At 40.3% G+C, this 20,501-nt stretch overlaps 1 protein-coding gene across 1 annotated transcript in view; it reads left to right on the top strand.

Annotated features, from left to right (window-relative positions):
* LOC310784694 (immunoglobulin superfamily DCC subclass member 3) overlaps positions 1 to 19,166 on the top strand; it is a gene marked incomplete at its 3' end in the record, with an annotated part of 29,748 nt that extends 10,582 nt beyond the window's left edge. Inside the window, exons 6-13 of the mRNA XM_083645722.1 lie at positions 8,158 to 8,323; positions 9,073 to 9,323; positions 11,354 to 11,518; positions 12,972 to 13,160; positions 13,552 to 13,668; positions 14,091 to 14,217; positions 16,209 to 16,332; positions 19,092 to 19,166. Of these exons, the coding sequence (XP_083501848.1) occupies positions 8,158 to 8,323; positions 9,073 to 9,323; positions 11,354 to 11,518; positions 12,972 to 13,160; positions 13,552 to 13,668; positions 14,091 to 14,217; positions 16,209 to 16,332; positions 19,092 to 19,166 (1,214 nt within the window). The remainder of the gene's footprint in view (positions 1 to 8,157; positions 8,324 to 9,072; positions 9,324 to 11,353; positions 11,519 to 12,971; positions 13,161 to 13,551; positions 13,669 to 14,090; positions 14,218 to 16,208; positions 16,333 to 19,091) is intronic.
* Between the last annotated feature and the right edge of the window lie 1,335 nt (positions 19,167 to 20,501).

Genomic DNA, 20,501 nt, shown 5'->3' with positions numbered 1-20,501 from the left:
AGGAGGAGATGCTTGTGTCAGAGGAGGAGATACCTGTGTCAGAGGAGGAGATACTTGTGTCAGAGAGGAGGAGATACTTGTGTCAGAGGAGGAGATACTTGTGTCAGAGGAGGAGATGCTTGTGTCAGAGGAGGAGATACTTGTGTCAGAGAGGAGATACTTGTGTCAGAGGAGGAGATACTTGTGTCAGAGGAGGAGATACTTGTGTCAGAGAGGAGGAGATACTTGTGTCAGAGGAGGAGATACTTGTGTCAGAGGAGGAGATACTTGTGTCAGAGGAGGAGATACTTGTGTCAGAGGAGGAGATACTTGTGTCAGAGAGGAGGAGATGCTTGTGTCAGAGGAGGAGATACTTGTGTCAGAGAGGAGGAGATACCTGTGTCAGAGAGGAGGAGATACTTGTGTCAGAGAGGAGGAGATACTTGTGTCAGAGGAGGAGATACTTGTGTCAGAGAGGAGGGGGAGACAGGCTGATCTTTAATATATTCATTAATTTATTGATTATATCGCTTTTTGGTTTGGGATCAAGAAGAACAAAGAGCTTTAGGTAACATGGACACCCACCAATGTTGCTTAGCCTGAGTGTTTTGGCCGTTGAATGACCTCATGTTCCTCATGTTCCTCATGTTCCTCACTGCCACTCTACTGCTATCATTGAATTGATTATCAGCTTCAAGCAACTTGCCCCCAAGAGGAACAAGAGGAGAGCATTTACAAAAATTCCTGTAGGCTACTCATGGTAGTTGTCAGTGACAATGTCCAAAAAGTAAGGTTATCAGGAGAGCTGAGATTCCAGGAACAAACAGTAATAAGAAAATATTTATGAATGGGAAATATGGGCTAAAGTATGGATTAGTAAGAGTACAGAATATTAACAATGTGATAACAATTGTATAACATCACAAATATGAGAAATATACCAAAGTAAACTAAGTAAATATGCAGCAAATAAATGCGTACAGTGTGAAATAGGTCATAACGTTAGCTCTTGGACATTTTCAAACAGAATTGCTATTTTTAACTGCAAGGAACATGAACTGTTTTGCTAAATTAGCCTGCTGCCTAGTTAGCTAGCGAACACTTTAGCTACCTCTTTTCAAACTACTGTACAGAGTGTTTTGGAGACAAATATTTGGACTATTTACTTCCAGTAGCTTAATAACTTGGATCTGCCACAGTTATTTAGAGATTGAATAAAGCCAATTCTGCATTCTCTGAAATTTGTGACAAAAATGGAAAGCTAAAATGAAAATGAAAAAAGAAAAAGAAAAGAGAAAAGACAGATGTGTGAATTTACAGCAAACACAAAGTATGTATGTACAAATGAAAAGGTTTGAAAGTAAGACTGCAGGTCAACTTGACTGAAACAAAGGACGTCAGTGTCACTGCTGCTGCTGTGTTTCTATCAGGAAGGTTAGTGTGGAGGCCAGCAAGGTCCAGACTTTCACACTGTCTGTCTGTCTGTCTGTCTGTCTGTCTGTCTGTTGGTCCATGGTCATGGTCAGCATAAAGGGACAAAGAGGACACGGGAGACAGATGCACGGAGCAGAGAGAGAGAGAGAGAGAGGGGGGGGGGAGGAGAGCTGGTGGGTCAGTCTAGGTGCCGGAGGGGGATGGAGGGTGGAAGGAGAGGATGGGGGTTGAGGTTGACCTGGCAACCTCTGCCCTTCACCCCTGGCCTTGACCTGAGAGGACGCGGGGGTGGGGGGTGGCTGAATGGTGTATGGATCAATGTTATTATCGTTAATGCAAACTAACAAAATAAAAAAAATTGAATCTGTTTTGTGTGTTTACAGAAGTAACGTTCCCTAAAATTATCTAAAATTATACAGAAAATGGTAGTTTTCATCTTTGTCAATATACTGTATTTCATAAATAAGCCTACAGTCTCTAATTAATGATACAAGCAGACGGACACATACTGGATGGAACATTTTTACAAACATTTTTTAAATGGGAGGTTTTGTTGTTTTTATTACACTTTTTCTGACCTTTTAGAATCTCGCCCCTGACAAATACCCCATATTACCAAAAAAGAGACTCAAACTAACACGGAAACTAATAACAACTCAACTAAAACCAAGCATCAAAAACCTAAACTCGCTTTACAAACAAATTAAAACTAAACTAAAATTCAAAAAGTTAAAACAAAATAAAAATGATAAACTATTGACAAATGCAAAACTATAATAAGCTTAAAATGGACGGACAGATAGGGAAGTTGAGGGGGACAGGAGGTATGGTTTCAGGGTGTCATGGGGGGTGGGTGTGTGTGAAGATGGATGGTGTCCCCGTGGACGGGTGAGCGTGACCGGGGTGTCACCGCACAGAGGAGGGGTGAGGGTGACCGGGGTGTCACCGCACAGAGACACACACAAAGGACCACCGGCCAGAAGAGATGGCTGCTGCATTAAATATATTCACCCCCCCCCCCCCTCTGACCCCCCCCTCTGACCCTTGGTGTTTTTTGTCTGAATATTTTTTCCTATGAAAAACGCTGAGATGGTTTTAGGGTTTAGGGTCACAAAGCTTTTATAATGCAGATCCCAGCGAGGGGGGAGGGGCCTCTCTATATGACCAACAGCATAAACGTCCTGAAAATATTTCCCACACTCGGCCACAGACACTATTGATCAATTGTTAAATGTATAAACACCGAAATTTAGTTGTCAAATTATCGGATGTCAGAGTGAAGAAAACTAAGTTTCTACCAGTAACGTTTACATTTACTGATAGTATTCAGGATACTTGCATCCTTTTAAATCAGATGTATTCTAAATATTATTATGTATCATATAGTGACCCAGATACATTTGTACCCGAATGGGACAGCTTAAATGTGCAAATATGAGCCAATTCTGAGCCCTGTAGGCTACAATTTGTCCCATGTTGGCTTTTAGTCCAAGCTGTCATTGCAATATGCTGAATCTTTTCTTAATGAATGTGTTACAACTGTTACTTTATTTTCCCTAAGATATTACAGTGTTACAAAGACATTACAAAGTTACTCTTTATTAAAAGTAGCATGTATGTTCCTGCAGCAATATAACGTGTGCAGTCATGTGTGTGTGTGTGTGTGTGTGTGTGTGTGTGTGTGTGTGTGTGTGTGTGTGTGTGTGTGTGTGTGTGTGTGTGTGTGTGTGCTGTCCTCATTGCAAAACTACACATTTTTTTAAACAGGAAGCCAATCTCATTTATATCTAACAATAATCCAATTAAGTTACAAAATATCACATTTCCTCCAACAATAATGAACAAGCCAGGCCATAATACAAGCTCTTATCTGGACACATACTTCATACCATACAGGGCAGGGTAAACATAGGTGCAACCAAAACATTAACGAGGGCCCCAGCACTGGAACACCTAAATGGATTGGAAATTGGAAACCCTCATTAATGCTTTGGACACAGAATGGCTGCTGTGAAAAAGGCCCATGAACTGCATTTAGACATAATATATATATATATATATATATATATCTATATATATACTATATATATATATATATATATATATATATATATATATATATATATATATATATATATATGATTTTCAGTCCTATACTGAAGGATCACACATATTGAATTGCCCTTGGGTAAATCAAGTTGTTAGATCCATATATGTGAGAATCTAAGCATGGACTTCAGCCCCAAAAGGCTGCAAAACAAAGACTCTAAAGCTAATGAAGAATGACCCCTGCTGAAACTCAAGGTCACGCCTTAAAGACCAGCCGCTCGATACAGAGTATGGATCAGCCTAACATGCTGGACAGACGAAGGGGTGGACAGCTAGTCCCCTCTGTAATGACCACGCACGCACGCGGGGGCGCACACACGCACGCGCACACACACACACACACACACACACACACACACACACACACACACACACACACACACACACACACACACACACACACACACACACACACACACACACACGATTCCTTTCTTGGACAAAGGAAACATGAGCCTTGAACTTGTGCTGGGCCACATTGAAATGATTTGTTCTGGTTCTTGAATAGTTTGTTTAGTGTCTGAATGCACAGTATGTACTGTAATGTACTGTATACTGTATATATATATAGTATGTACTGTAATGTACTGTATTGCTTCACACAGTATGTGCTGTAATGTACTGTATATATATATATATAGTATGTACTGTAATGTACTGTATTGCTTCACACAGTATGTACTGTAATGTACTGTATATATATATATAGTATGTACTGTAATGTACTGTATATATATATATAGTATGTACTGTAATGTACTGTATATATATATAGTATGTACTGTAATGTACTGTATATATATATATAGTATGTACTGTAATGTACTGTATATATATATATAGTATGTACTGTAATGTACTGTATATATATATATATAGTATGTACTGTAATGTACTGTATTGCTTCAGCAATCTGGAGGAAACACTAATGCCAGTATTTTTTGATACATTAAAACTATAGTAAATCTCGGCACATGTAATTACCAAGTAAATACCAAGTATTACCAAAAATATGACTCCAGTTGACAAGCATCTGAGTTATGAAAGCAGCTCTGAATCATCACGCCACAAGTCCTCAAGACAGGCCTGACTATTCTTTGTAGTTTTTAGTCTCTCTTAAGAAAAAGTGTTGGAAATGTCCAACTGTGTTCCATGCTGTGCTGATCTAAAAGTCACTGCATTGGCATAGCCAAGGCATATTATATTTACATAGCCAAGTCATATCATATTTACAAGTCATATTATATTTACATAGCCAAGTCATATCATATTTACAAGTCATATTATATTTACATAGCCAAGTCATATCATATTTACAAGTCATATTATATTTACATAGCCAAGGCATATCATATTTACAAGTCATATTATATTTACATAGCCAAGTCATATCATATTTACAAGTCATATTATATTTACATAGCCAAGTCATATCATATTTACAAGTCATATTATCTTTACATAGCCAAGTCATATCATATTTACAAGTCATATTATATTTACATAGCCAAGTCATATCATATTTACAAGTCATATTATATTTACATAGCCAAGTCATATCATATTTACAAGTCATATTATATTTACATAGCCAAGGCATATCATATTTACAAGTCATATTATATTTACATAGCCAAGTCATATCATATTTACAAGTCATATTATATTTACATAGCCAAGTCATATCATATTTACAAGTCATATTATCTTTACATAGCCAAGTCATATCATATTTACAAGTCATATTATCTTTACCATAGCCAAGTCATATCATATTTACAAGTCATATTATCTTTACATAGCCAAGTCATATCATATTTACAAGTCATATGATCTTTACATAGCCAAGTCATATCATATTTACAAGTCATATTATATTTACATAGCTAAGTCATATCATATTTACAAGTCATATTATATTTACATAGCCAAGTCATATCATATTTACAAGTCATATTATATTTACATAGCCAAGTCATATCATATTTACAAGTCATATTATCTTTACATAGCCAAGGCATATCATATTTACAAGTCATATTATATTTACATAGCCAAGTCATATCATATTTACAAGTCATATTATATTTACATAGCCAAGTCATATCATATTTACAAGTCATATTATATTTACATAGCCAAGTCATATCATATTTACAAGTCATATTATCTTTACATAGCCAAGTCATATCATATTTACAAGTCATATTATCTTTACATAGCCAAGTCATATCATATTTACAAGTCATATTATCTTTACATAGCCAAGTCATATCATATTTACAAGTCATATTATCTTTACATAGCCAAGTCATATCATATTTACAAGTCATATTATCTTTACCATAGCCAAGTCATATCATATTTACAAGTCATATTATCTTTACATAGCCAAGTCATATCATATTTACAAGTCATATTATCTTTACATAGCTAAGTCATATCATATTTACAAGTCATATTATCTTTACATAGCCAAGTCATATCATATTTACAAGTCATATTATATTTACATAGCCAAGTCATATCATATTTACAAGTCATATTATCTTTACATAGCCAAGTCATATCATATTTGCAAGTCATATTATATTTACATAGCCAAGTCATATCATATTTACAAGTCATATTATCTTTACATAGCCAAGTCATATCATATTTACAAGTCATATGATCTTTACATAGCCAAGTCATATCATATTTACAAGTCATATTATCTTTACATAGCCAAGTCATATCATATTTACAAGTCATATTATATTTAATCTCATCAAACATGTTTTCTTACAGCCTAAATCAGTTTCAGAACCCCCCAAATGTGATGTTACCACTGACATCCCACCCACCTCTACATCGCCCCCCTCTGGTGATAGAACATAAAAACAACATTACACCTACCACTCTCTCAGCCCTCCTCTTCCTATTGGCTATTGTGTGAGTGAGGCTTTAGAGCAGTGTTTCTCAAATATGGCTACGTTGAAGGACTGCAGGGGTACTATGATTTTCCTTCTCCATATTGCTTATGAACAATTGTAAATAATGCTATCTTGATCAATGTATTAAATGTCAATAAAAGAAGACCCTGGGCCCTTTAGATCCAATTATTGATCCAAAACTGCCTTTTCTGCCATGAAGCAGATCAAAACAATGCAAAAAGGTGAAGCACGAGTATGTGTTGATGTTGATCAGTCATTTGTAAAAGCATTGCACATTTAACTGACCAACCCATTTCATGTTCATGTTCACTCTGCCAAATATGCAAATACATTATAATATTTTTTTATTATTTTCCCCCTCTCCAAAATGTTTAGTGCTGGTTAAAAGGGTACTTGGCTAAACACATATCTGAGATGGGGTACAACGTTTGGAAACGAGTGCTTCAGAACTGAGACCCAATTCTAATGAAATGAGTTTGGGGCATAATAATAATGATAATAATAAGAAAAAAAATCTATGGCTGCATTGATTTATGTGTCCGTATTGAAATGAGCAACTCATTGACACTTCACCCCTCCAGATCCCCTCCGTCCTGACTCCTCCCCCCAGCCCAGGGGAGGGTGCTGTGTGTGTGTGTGTGTGTGTGTGTGTGTGTGTGTGTGTGTGTGTGTGTGTGTGTGTGTGTGTGTGTGTGTGTGTGTGTGTGTGTGGAGGGGGGGGGGGGGGGGGGTGACAGTGGGTGTCGGTGTCAATAGATCAATGAGATGCTGGGGCAGCCTAGTGGAGGGGGGATATCTGCAGCTCTATTGTGTGTGTGTGTGTGTGTGTGTGTGTGTGTGTGTGTGTGTGTGTGTGTGTGTGTGTGTGTGTGTGTGTGTGTGAGATGGAGGCTGCCAGCCACATCTGTCCCAGGACAGATGACGGAGGTGGGGGGGGGGGGGGAGATTCAGCAGCAAGGAGGGGGGGGGGGGGGGGGGGGCGCTCTGTGTTTATAGTGTTCCAACAGAACAGAACACAGTGCAGTGACATGATCTGCTGAAGGAGCTAACAAAGTAGGCAACTGTGAAATAACACAAATCAAGATAAAAGGTTGTTTTGGTAAAAAAAAAAATATATATATATATATATAGGATCACTACTTGTTCAGGAAAACCCAGGTCTTTTCACAACGTTTCAGGGTGATTTTCTCTGAATGTTGCTTTTAGAAATACAAACATTTAAATAAGCAAATCTTCTTCAACCATTTTCAGATTTCAATCTATCATACATTACATACATCATGTATGACATCATGTATGACATCATGTATGGCACAGCATTTGAACGCTTGCGCTTTTTCATCAACTGTAAAAACTGAAAAATGACCATGGCCTACTTGTTACCCAAAACACGAGCTCCTGTCACCCCTGAGCGATAGAAATTATGATAATGATAGAAATGACTAATTGTATTTATGCTACTACATATACTTTGTATATACTACATATAATTGTGTTTCATATACTGCTTCTAAAGTGGCCTAGTCCCTAAATTACTTTTTTACCCATAAATGTGTGTTTACTAACTAAAAGTGATTCTGATCAACGTTCATGTTTATTCTCTGTTCCTGTGCTTTTACTATTTATATGCCTCTTCCTATTCTGATGCTCTTTGTTGCTTGTATCTTCTCTCAACTCATCTTGCTCTCTTCTCCCTCAGCTCCTCCTGAGTTCCTGCAGTGGCCGCAGTCTGTCTCTAAGCCAGCAGGGGGCAGCGCTGTGTTCACCTGTGTGGCTCAGGGGGTCCCTGAGCCACACTTGATCTGGCTGAAGAACGGCAAGGTGCTGACCCCCGGAGACAACGTCAAGCTCACCAACAACAACAGGTAGACCATGTTTTGCTAGTGTCCCAATTCTCAACTGTTCATTTGATTCACTATATAGTCCACTATAACATACCCACAATGCACTGTCTGCAATTTCTAGTTAACAGCGAATGTACCCTACATTTTCTCCTATATACCACAATGCAATGTGGTTGTGTTTACCTAAGGAGAAGAAGAGAGATAGTGTCTGAAACTTGTCCATATAGTTCACTATGATAAACACTACATATAGTTCACTATATTATGAACATATAGTTCACTATGATAAACACTACATATAGTTCACTATATTATGAACATATAACGTTCACTATGATAAACATATAGTTCACTATGATAAACACTACATATAGTTCACTATATTATGAACATATAGTTCACTATGATAAACACTACATATAATTCACTATATTATGAACATATAGTTCACTATGATAAACACTACATATAATTCACTATATTATGAACATATAGTTCACTATGATAAACACTACATATAATTCACTATATTATGAACATATAGTTCACTATGATAAACACTACATCCATCCATCATCCATCCATTGTTAACTGCCTAACGGCCCTATCCTATCCATAGCCTATAAAAGCACTATAAATTAAATGTATTATTATTATTATATTATTATTATTATAGTTCACTATGATAAACACTACATATAGTTCACTATGATGATAAATACTACATGGGGAATAGAGAGTGAACAGGTCTTGTGTGTGTCACCCTGCAGCACCCTGGCTGTGACCCGCATCACCTCAGAGGACGAGGCCATCTACCAGTGCATCGCTGAGAACAGCGCGGGCACCAACCAGGCCAGCGCCCGGCTGGCTGTGAGCCAGGCTAAAGACCTGCCCTCCTCGCCCCAGGGCCTGGCAGCCTCCGCCCTCTCCCCCTCCACCCTGCAGCTGCTGTGGAAACAGCCCCCCCCACAGGTCACTGACGGTATCATCGGATATGTCCTGCACATACGCAAGATCGGAGGTGAGTCGCAGGATACGCGCAGTGTTACTCAGATGAACACATCTTAAAGACCCCATGAAGTCATGTTTTAAGATTATGTATCAAATCAATACTTTGAATAATAATTTGTGTCTGATATGGTTTTTCCACACAAGAAAAGTTAAAAGGGACATGCCAACATTTTGAGAGTTTAGGCCATTTGCCATAATGCCGATATCAAAACTATAATGTAGATGCCTTCATCTTCACTCTGCGTGCAGTACAAACTGCGGTAGAGCCCTCACTGCTACTTAGCTTAGCGCTACAATGGCACTCTATGGTACTTTTGCCTATTCAGTCGACCAAAATACACATTCCAACAGCGGCAGAAACACTCACATGTTGTGACTCGTGTACTCATAATAATCAGAAGTTACATGAAACGGTCATTTTCGTAGTAAATCCACACCGAGAACTAACAAAGAGTAACTGAATCTAACAGAGTATAACTGAAGTTACTTCCTCGTTTGCCATGAGGCGCATGCACTGAGTGAAGTCTCATCAGTACAGCGCATGCGCCTCATGGCAAACAAGGAAGTTTGGTTATACTCTGTTAGTTCAGTTATTCTTTGTTAGTTCTCGGTGTGGATTTACTACGAAAATGACTGTTTCACGTAACCTTGGATGATTCTTTCATCACGTGATGGTGAGTACACAAGTCACAACATGTACATGTGAGGTGAGTACACAAGTCACAACATGTACATGTGAGGTGAGTACACAAGTCACAACATGTACATGTGAGGTGAGTACACAAGTCACAACATGTACATGTGAGGTGAGTACACAAGTCACAACATGTACATGTGAGTGTTTCTGGTGCTGTTGGAATGTGTATTATGGGCGACTGAACGAGAGTAGGCAAAAGTACCATATATAGCTGTTTGTACTGCACGGCACGCAGAGTGAAGATAAAGGCATCTACATTCTAGTTTTGATATCTCAAAATGTTGGCATATCCCTTTAAATTATCTTGTTAAAATCCTTAAAATGACATCTATTGCCGTCATAAAAAATTCCAGAATCTCTGAATATGCAAATATATTTCATCCCAAAAGTGTTCCTGCTGGAAACAAGATGTCTCCTACTTCAAAGTCCATTCTCAGTGTCTCAGTGTATGTGTCTCAGTGTATGTGTCTCAGTGTATGTGTCTCAGTGTATGTGTCTCAGTGTATGTGTCTCAGTGTATGTGTCTCAGTGTATGTGTCTCAGTGTATGTGTCTCAGTATATGTGTACTGTCAGTGTATGTGTCTCAGTGTATGTGTCTCAGTGTATGTGTCTCAGTGTATGTGTCTCAGGTGTCTCAGTGTATGTGTACTGTCAGTGTATGTGTCTCAGTGTATGTGTCTCAGTGTATGTGTCTCAGTGTATGTGTCTCAGGTGTCTCAGTATATGTGTACTGTCAGTGTATGTGTCTCAGTGTATGTGTCTCAGTGTATGTGTCTCAGTGTATGTGTCTCAGTGTATGTGTCTCAGGTGTCTCAGTGTATGTGTCTCAGTCTATGTGTCTCAGGTGTCTCAGTGTATGTGTCTCAGTCTATGTGTACTGGAGGCTTCAAGTTAAACATCCAACTGAAGGAACAAGAAAAAAAAACATATTTTTGACTTCAGAGGGTCTCTCTAAATAAAACAATAATCAAATAATCGTCATGAAATATATTGAAGTATAATAATAATAATAATAATCTTTATTTATAGAGCACTTTTCGTACAAAAGTTGCAGTTCAAAGTGCTTTACAATAGGTAAAAACAAGAATAGGAATGATTGATTTAAAAAGAATGGAAGATAAATAGAGAGGTATAGTCTAATTTAATCTGCTGGTTACTGTGCCGATGTTTAGTTAAAGGTGTACTTCTCACATTTGGATCAAAGCACATATGCCCATGTTTTTTTCTGTTTTGAAAAGAACACGTGTAGCTTCTGTGAAACGCTGAATGCAGCTTATTATCAGAGAGAGAGGGATTCTATAGTTGATTTTCTTAACGGGGTCGTTAAAAATGTGTGTTTCAGAGCCTGACAGTCAGGAGCTGCAGGAAGCCGTCAGTAAAACCACCTTCCAACATGACCTGGCCAACCTGGAGCCAGCCACCACCTACTCCATCTACCTCAAGGCCTACTCCCCTCTGGGAGCCAGCCAGCAGTCCAGCACTGTGGTGGCCACAACACTAGGGGGCGGTAAGAAGCCTTTCTCTCGTCTATCTGTCTTTCCATAGGCTCTTTCACACATAGATCGCGCAAAAATTGCCGTTTAGTAGTCCCGCAAAGCTCGCACCCTCGCCACAGAAATTGCTTTCACACAGAGCCAAGCAGCACAGCCACTTTCCCGTGCTGTGGTGTACTTTCAGGTGAAATCCTCTGCTCCCGGATTGAAAGGCGAGCGGAGGGATTTCCAGCTCCTCCTAGCCCAAATGAATATTTTCATAGGTTAGTGTAGCCTAGGCTACTGTATGATGAACGAATTAATTCAACAACAATACTTCCCTCCTTCTCCTAGTCCGCTGAGCTGGGAGGATAGGTGCACTCGCATGGTGGGCGGACTCGCCAAAACGGGCTCCGCCGCCGCACTCGCAAGGTGGGCAGGCAGATCGATATGGTGTCCTACTAAAATTGAAATGATACACGACCGCCCGCATATCAAACAGCTGCAGTCTGCATAACGTTCGTCGGGGGAATAGTATGGGCTATAAATGCACATGACTACTAACGTTAGTAGTTTTTGTTTGCACAATAGAGTTTACAATAGACCCTTTTTGGTTTACACCTCAAAATGGTTGCTGTGAAAAGGGCTTTTTCACAGCAACCATTTTGAGGTGGTAAACCAGGAAGTAAAGCAGGTGTAATGAATACATTAATGATGGTTCTGTTCCATTCAGGTGTTCCAGGGCCCTCAATGGTATTAGTTACACCTGCTTTACTTCCTGCTTTACCCCCTCAAAATGGTTGCTGTGAAAAGGGCTAATAGGAAGTAGTAACAAAATGGCAGGAACATAGGTTAGGTGGGCGGGGCATGAAATAATAAAGACATGGCGTGATGTTGACTCATGTGTTTTATGTCAATCTGCATGTTTGTTTTCATTATTATTGGTCTCCAAACAGATCATGGCTCTGTGGGTTAGGGTGTCCAGCAGCTCCATACAGCTCAACTCAAACAGATCATGGCTCTGTCCAGCAGCTCCATATAGCTCAACTCAAGCCGCCGTTTGTTCCAAAATAGAGCTAGATTAGCTAAACTACATCATGATACATGTCAACATCACTTAATGTCTTTTCTTTAATCTGGTCGAAGCATTTTTCAATCAAAAGTGAAACGACACAGATATGATGGTTTATAGTGGGACTGAACCTGCCCGCCCCATTCACTTCAATAGAACTGGCCCCAAAGCAAAATGTGAACGCTGTGATGCAGGTGATGTCTTATCCTTCTATTTTAGTCCGTGTGATGCAGGTGATATCTTATCCTTCTATTTTAGTCCCTGTGATGCAGGTGATGTCTTCTCCTTCTATTTTAGTCCCTGTGATGCAGGTGATGTCTTATCCTTCTATTTTAGTCCCTGTGATGCAGGTGATGTCTTCTCCTTCTATTTTAGTCCCTTATCCGTGTCTCCATTGTGTGTCCATGTGCATGCAGTGCCCGCCGCCCCCACCTTCTTCACCAAGGTGGTGAACTCCAGCTCGGTGCAGGTGCTCTGGGAGCTGCCCAGCAAGGCAGGCAAGGCTGAGGGCTTCAGGCTGTCCTACCGCAGGGTCCCCCAGCCAGACTACCAGGAGCCCATCACACTGCCCTGTCACAGCAACCTCCATGTCATCTCCCAGCTTGGTGAGTGTGTGTGTGTGTGTGTGTGTGTGTGTGTGTGTGTGTGTGTGTGTGTGTGTGTGTGTGTGTGTGTGTGTGTGTGTGTGTGTGTGTGTGTGTCCTTGTATTTCTTCACTTGTTCAACAGGCTACATAAGGTTCGATATGTGGTGGTAGATATCACCATGTAGACATGCTTGTAGATAAGGGGTAGGAATAGCTTGTGCCGTGCAGCTGGGCTATAATTACCCGGGTACGTATTGACACTCCGTTTTTAAGTATTACCACACTCTCAAATCAGTTGCTCAAAGGAAAGCTAGAGAAGGGTTGCTGGTTTGAATCCAAAACACAAACTAGTTCAACACTTGAGCGAGGAAAGTGCAGGAGTAACATATGTATGGGGGTCTCTCTTTCAGAACCGGGGGCAGTGTACGAAGTGAAACTGGTGGCCTACAATGGAAATGGTGAGAGTGAAGAAAGCTCCAAGAGACTGGTGTCACTGGCAGAAGAAGGCACACATGCCCAAACCACTGGTGAGTGAAAAACACTGCTTCTTACCAGTGTGAATGCTGTGTCCATGGGAACAAAACACTGCATCTTACCAGTGTGAAGGCTGTGGCCATGGGAACAAAACACTGCTTGATAATGTCCAAGCTTGATGCACTTTCTTCCTATCTACAGTCTCACAGTCTGCACTGCACTGGGTCATTGCTGGTCGCCTCGGCCTCAGTCTCACTCTGCACTGCACTGGGTCATGAGACTTGTATATGTGAACATCTCTGTGAATTATTGGCCCATACTTTTTTAAATAATTTGTCCTTGAAAAGTGCTTGAAATCTGTCATTACAAAAGAGTGGCAGTCCTGATTATTGCTCTATTGCTATTATTGATTATTGGTTTAAATCTGTATGATGTGCTATGCAGATTTGGTGACTGTGTGTTCTTTGATGAACAGGAGGGAAAAGCCCGTGTCAGTGCAGGGATGCAGAGGGCCCTCTAGGGGGCATCGTCATTGGAATTCATATAGCCATGGCCTGCATCATCTTCTGTGTCCTCTTCCTCATGTTTGGATACCGTCGCAGGTAAGACTACATCCCTTATACTGTATACTGTAATAATGCACTATTACATATACTGTATACTGTAATAATGCACTATTACAGGTAAGACTACATCCCTTATACTGTATACCAGGAAAACTCAACTTGCTTTGCCCGGGGGCCACTTTCGTGAAATGATATAAGGCCAGGGGCCAGTTAATAAACAATCAATATACATTTTTCTGTAGCGGATTGTAGGTGTCAGACGGAGTTTAGTCTGACAATGTTGTGCATAAGTGCCTGGGTAGCGAGCAGACGGCGGTATTTGACAATTTAGCAGCTAAATCATAGATTATTGAAAGATATTCCATATTCCAGACTGAAATGCTATAACAGAAGTGTGAGTATTGGCCAGAATGACATGAACATTTGGACACTTATTCAGCGGGTATCTTGTATGTTGCGTTCAGGTGCACTGTAAAAAAATATTTTTCGCAATTCCATCGCGGGGGGCGCCATGCGGCCCGCGGGCCGCAAGTTGAGTATCACTGCTGTATACTGTATTAATGCACTATTACACGTGAGAGAATTCAGAATGAGTTATGAGGTAATCCATCCTGTGTCATGTTTTTAAATGCCTATCCTATTGTTAGCACTTCCTGCCTTTTGAAAATTGTGATCCCTTACATGAGTTAGTGGGGGAGGTAATCAAATGACAGTAACATGTTACTGAGTAATGCATTACTGACCAACACTGTTAATGACCAACCAAGACTAAACTGCTCTATCAATTCTTTTTTCAATTACGACTGACGTGTGGAAGTACAGTATATGGAATGGCTTGTGATTCTGACATTAATAGTTTCATATGTCATTTACTTGTACTCATTTATCAACAAGAGGATGCTGGTGTCAATCTCTCACACTCAAAATACAACAACTCACAACAACTCAACAAGTCAAAAAATAAATATATATATATATATATATATATATATATATACATACATACATACATACATACATACATACATACATACATATTGACATATATATATATATATATATATATATATATATATATATATATATATATATATATATATAAAATACAGTCTAAAAGCTTTTTGAATGTCTTAAAAGTGGGCTTGCTTATTTTAACCTCCTGAAAATCCAGTGCTCTTTTAACAGCTCTTATAACTTAACTCTTTAACTTAACTCTTTAAAGCAGCTACGAGCAACTTTTTCGATTGTTATTAAACAGTATAAATTTAATATCAATGCATCACATCTTACCTCTAATAGTCGACGAGACCAACGCAGAGTAGTCTCGCTTGAACCCCGAGTGAATCGGCCAGTGTTAGTCTGTCTGTAGCCAGGGCAGATCAGGAAGTGAAATGAAACGGTTTGCAGCAGCCACTTCGGCCATAACCACAAAATAACTTCCAAAAAACCTGTTAGAATATAACGAGAGATGTTCCCGAGAGTATGCGTGGCGTTCACAATGTTTATGCTATGTTGCTAGGCAGCGCGAACGGCGTAGGCAGGCAGCTGCGTTTCACTTCCGGGTTTCACTTCCGCGTTTCACTTCCGGGTTACCCGGTCCGGTCTCTCTAGAGAGCCCCCTGTTGACGCGAGTTTAGACAGACACAGACTTAATAATCACCTAAGGGAGCAATCTCAGATACACACGGCTTTGGTCTCAGCTACTATTAGAGGTAAGATGTGATGCATCAATATTGTAATTATACTGTTTAATAACAATCGAAAAAGTTGCTCGTAGCTGCTTTAACTTAACTCTTATAACTTAACTCTTATAACTTAACTCTTGAACAGCTGTTGTCTTTGGAGAATTCAAGGCTTGAACAGATACTCTATTGATTAATTGATTCCTTTAAGATGCCTTGTTTTGTTTGTTTGTTTGTTTGTTTTGTTGTTAAGATTTGTTCTTCTGCCATGCTAATGTTGATGTTACGCTAATGTCATCACAAGCTTGTATAGAATGTGCACTCAGAGATGCGGCCTCTTTCCAGTTTGTTTTGCAGCAAAGGGACTCAGGACAGCTGGTCTGTACCAAGGGACGACGCGGGCCATCACGGACACAACGCCATCCCCAAAGATGGAGCAATTCGGCCCAGAGTCGAATCAGTGCCTCAGGTAGTTCTTCAGACTCACAATATATTGTTGTAGGTAACTTACTATTTAAAATATTTATTCTGTTTACCAGTGCATATAATGAATTGTACTAGAAGCTGATAATGTAACTGGATAATGTATGTGCTGGATAATGAAGTAATATCTAGCACACACACAGGCTCACCCGCACCCAATATGTCAAAATGCAGCTAATGAAATATCCCTCTAAATGGGGTTAGGGTTACAGAAATAATCATTGTATTGTTTCAATTACATTTTGACAAGTTATTGACAAAATCTAACAGTTATTACATTTGCAGTTGTTAAGGGTCATTGGATAGGTTGTCAGCTATTGCAAAGAAGCAGTTAAAGGGGACAGTCTTAATGGCATTTCCCACTGGAAGGTTTTAGAAAAGGTGATTGCTTTGGTTGTACAGATCAGTTGCAGTCGTGCTGTGATGCAGTTCTTGTATGGATCTCAGCTGGCAATATAGCTGACTCAATATAAGTAGGCTACATTGCTTATCATGTGTCTAAAACGTAGCAACAGGTCAACAGCAGCTGGGTACTGGTTCATAAAACAACCAGATTTACTTGATATAAAACAACGTCCACACAGCGACCACCGACATACTCACAAAGCAGCTGATGTAACCGTGCGCCTTTACGCACAGCCACCGCCACGTTCACATAATATCTTGATAAGAGCATCAACCACTGACATATAATTCACAAGCAAAGCAAAGCAAACTAACAGTTAGCTGCAGGAGAGCGCAGAGCTGATATGTACTAGTTTGTTTACATGGCGTCACCGCTGCCGGACTGTGTCACTATGCGTACACCGCGCGTCTTTACGCATGGTTACACAGTGGAGTAGGATAGGCTATATACAGTATAGACAGCAGCTCACGTGCATTTATACATACTGCACGGCAGCAGTGAATGAAAAATGTGTCTTACCTTCTTATGCTGATAGATAGTAGGCCTACTTCTTATGCTGATAGATAGTAGGCCTACTCCAAAACGTGTTCTTCCGCTCGGGAGTAACACTGATGAAAGTTTTCATCATGTCTGGAATGTCCAACTTTTCCACTATGGGTGCGTTCGAAACAGCACTCTGAGCGCACAGAGCGCACAGAGCGCACAGAGCGCACAGAGCGCACACTGGACCGTTTGTTTGTAAAGGGAGCGCCATTGTAATGTACCCTACCTTCAAATCAGAAATTCTCCTTTGCTGCTTTTTTGACGACGCCATCATCTTTGTGCTGAGTAGAGTGTGCGCTGTGCTCTGTCATTTCACTGTGCTGTCGACTGTCAGTGTGCGTGCTTGAATGCTGCCCGCCTTGGTTTTCGGCAGGAAGTGTCGTGTTGCGTGTGGTCTCGTACTCTCGTACGTGTGACGGGACGGGGCGTATGATACGTAGGGACACTCACGCGTCACGGGCAGCACGAGGACCCGGAAGCGGGGGAAACTCCCCATTCAAAACAATGAGCGCTAACCCCCACGCTACCGTTCGTTGCGTAGCAACAGACCAGAAGTCTCCAGAGTGTGACTACTATTCATTTCTTTAAGACCCATTATTAGCCACTTACTGAAGTCAAAATATTGTTAGAATATGAACATAACCAACAAAAATTTAATTAAACTTTTTTAAACAATTTATTTTTATTTGTAAACATGCCAATACTTCCAGCATGTTATAGCTGTAGCACCCCTCAGCACCCTCACTTCCCACAGCCTTGAGAATGTGAATCTGTATTTAGGTGCAACACATGTAGCCTACCTGCCTACTGTCACAGTATTAATAGAGCTACCAATATCTTCTGACAAATTATTAGAGCCTATTACAAATACTTCAGAGTCCGAATGCATGAATGCCTGAGTCCAAGTGCGATCATGGGTGCTCACTGCTCAAGTCCAAGTTGAGTCACAAGTCCTGAAAATGAGTCCAGGGCTCGGACTCGAGTCGTGTACAACTCTGGATCAAATCAATCAATCTCGTACTATATCAACAATGTTCACAGTTTTCAGTGTACATTGTCGTCTTCTGACCAGACGCTGTCAGAGAAGACAAATGTGACCATGTCAGTTGCCAATATTTGAGGTTGCATGCGTCCATCATCTTCAGTGTCTGAGTGTATGAAAACCATTCAAGTATTGGATAAAGATTGATGCTGTTATTCATCCATATGACACAATGATATACAGTACATGACCTAAGGGGTACCACACAGTTAAATCAACACCAACAGATGTAGTCTGATGACACCATGATTTGATATTATTTCCATGAGATGTATCATTCTTTGCTTTAAACTGGCCATAGCTTCTAGTAACTCAGGTTATTATTATCAGATACTGCAGGGTTGCCACTCCTTCTTAAACATCAAATTAAATGACTTTTCAAGCACTTTCCAGGGCCAATTCCCTTCAATTCAAAGACTTAACACGGCCTAGTTTGAGACAGCTAAGGTTCATTAGCCTACTGTTACAACACAGAAGATCTATAATGACAGTAGCTTTACAGAAGAAAGAGAGAGGCTTGAGTGTGTCAACACTTCTCAACTGTGCTGTGTGTTCAGTTAAAAAATCTCGATTTTGCACAAAATACATTTAAGCACTTTCAATTCCCAAACGTTCAATGATTTGAAAGACCCCTGAGAGAGTCAGTAAAGAAAGGAAGCCTTGAGATCGTTGGATGAGTGCGTCAGAAATCAATGCTCTCTTATAATTTCTTCTCTCTTTTCTTGTCTCTCCATCTCATCATGACTTTCAGGAAGTGACGTGTCCAACCCAATGCCAGGTCATCATTGAGCAGCACTCATCGGGTTTGCCTGGCACGGGCGCTGGCTAACACAACCCTAACCTTAACCCCAACCCTCCCACCAACAGTCTGCAAGGTTCCTCCACCTCACCTGGCCAACCAACTCCCCCCCTTAGACTCCACCCCTTCTTTCATGCCCTTTGATAGGGGTCAGCCATATAGTTTTAGTCTTGCCCCAAAACTGCTGCTAATAAACAGAAGAAACAGCTGTAACGGCTAAACTGATATGGTCACTGTTTATACTATAGAGTACCGCAGGGATGACATGTTTTTATAGACCAACCCAGAACTCATGCACTTCCTGGTTCCTTCGTCTCAAAGTTAATGGGATTTTTGTTTGAGGATTTAGCTACGTTAAATGTGTGAAATAAGGTCTGTGGTTAACAAAAGTTTATGAAACGGCGTACTTTGCAACAAGATAAGCTTCACAAATGAAGACCACTTTTATGACTGTTTTTTATGAAAGTGTTTTCTGAAAATTGGCATTTTTTTAAATCATATTTATACTTCAAAATTCCTAAAAGTCGGCCTAATTTGTGAACATTATCTTGCTGAATGCTAAGTTCACCCTTTCATAAACTTTTGTTAACCACAGACCTTAATTCAGGAATTTACCCAAAATCCCCAAACAAACATCCCATTGACTTTGAGATGCGGGAACCAGGAAATGCTAACATCCGGGTCTCAAGCGGGTCTTAGCGGTACTCCATGGCTCAGGAACATCCTGACAACATGATCCATGCACTGTTTTCCTGCATTTCCCGCCCCTTCCCCACCTCAAACCAAAGCTTATTGCCTTTATTGCCTGTGCACATGTGGCATGTGTATGTATGTAGAATGAAAGCCTTGAGAAAAGATGAAGTCTCGTCACTCACAATGATTTGTTGTGCAAAAGCTGGCGTCACATTTCCAGCGGGAGTTCCTTCCATAACCAAAATGTTGCCTCTCACGGATCTCCCCTGGTAAAGTGACGTGCTGCAGTGCACTATGGTCTTAAAGCCTCAGATGATGCCAAATATACTGACCTAATGGGGCATTTTTTTATACCATTCATTGTGACAGAGCATTTTTGACTTCACCTTCAAGTAGCATTTAAAAGGGAAGAAACATAGCGGCCTTTGTGATAGCCTTATGGAGGTTTGAGCGTGATTAGAAAATGATTGTCTTACCACCGTAGCCTCGAGACAGGTCGATTTGGAGGAACCACGTACGCAACTGTCCCTTTACACCCCCGTCCCCAATCCACCACAACCAAAAGCTGCATACCTCCAAAGATAGCTACCTCAGTCTGACGAGAATGTCCAAGCCATAGTTGAGGCGAACGTTAGCCTGTTGATGCTGCTTGTGCTAGCCTACCTCAACCAA

The sequence above is a fragment of the Poromitra crassiceps genome (assembly GCF_964638095.1).
Source record: "Poromitra crassiceps genome assembly, chromosome: 11".
Lineage (NCBI taxonomy): Eukaryota > Metazoa > Chordata > Actinopteri > Beryciformes > Melamphaidae > Poromitra > Poromitra crassiceps.
The sequence above is the reverse complement of the archived record's forward strand: the minus strand, read 5'-3'. Positions and strand labels throughout refer to the sequence as shown.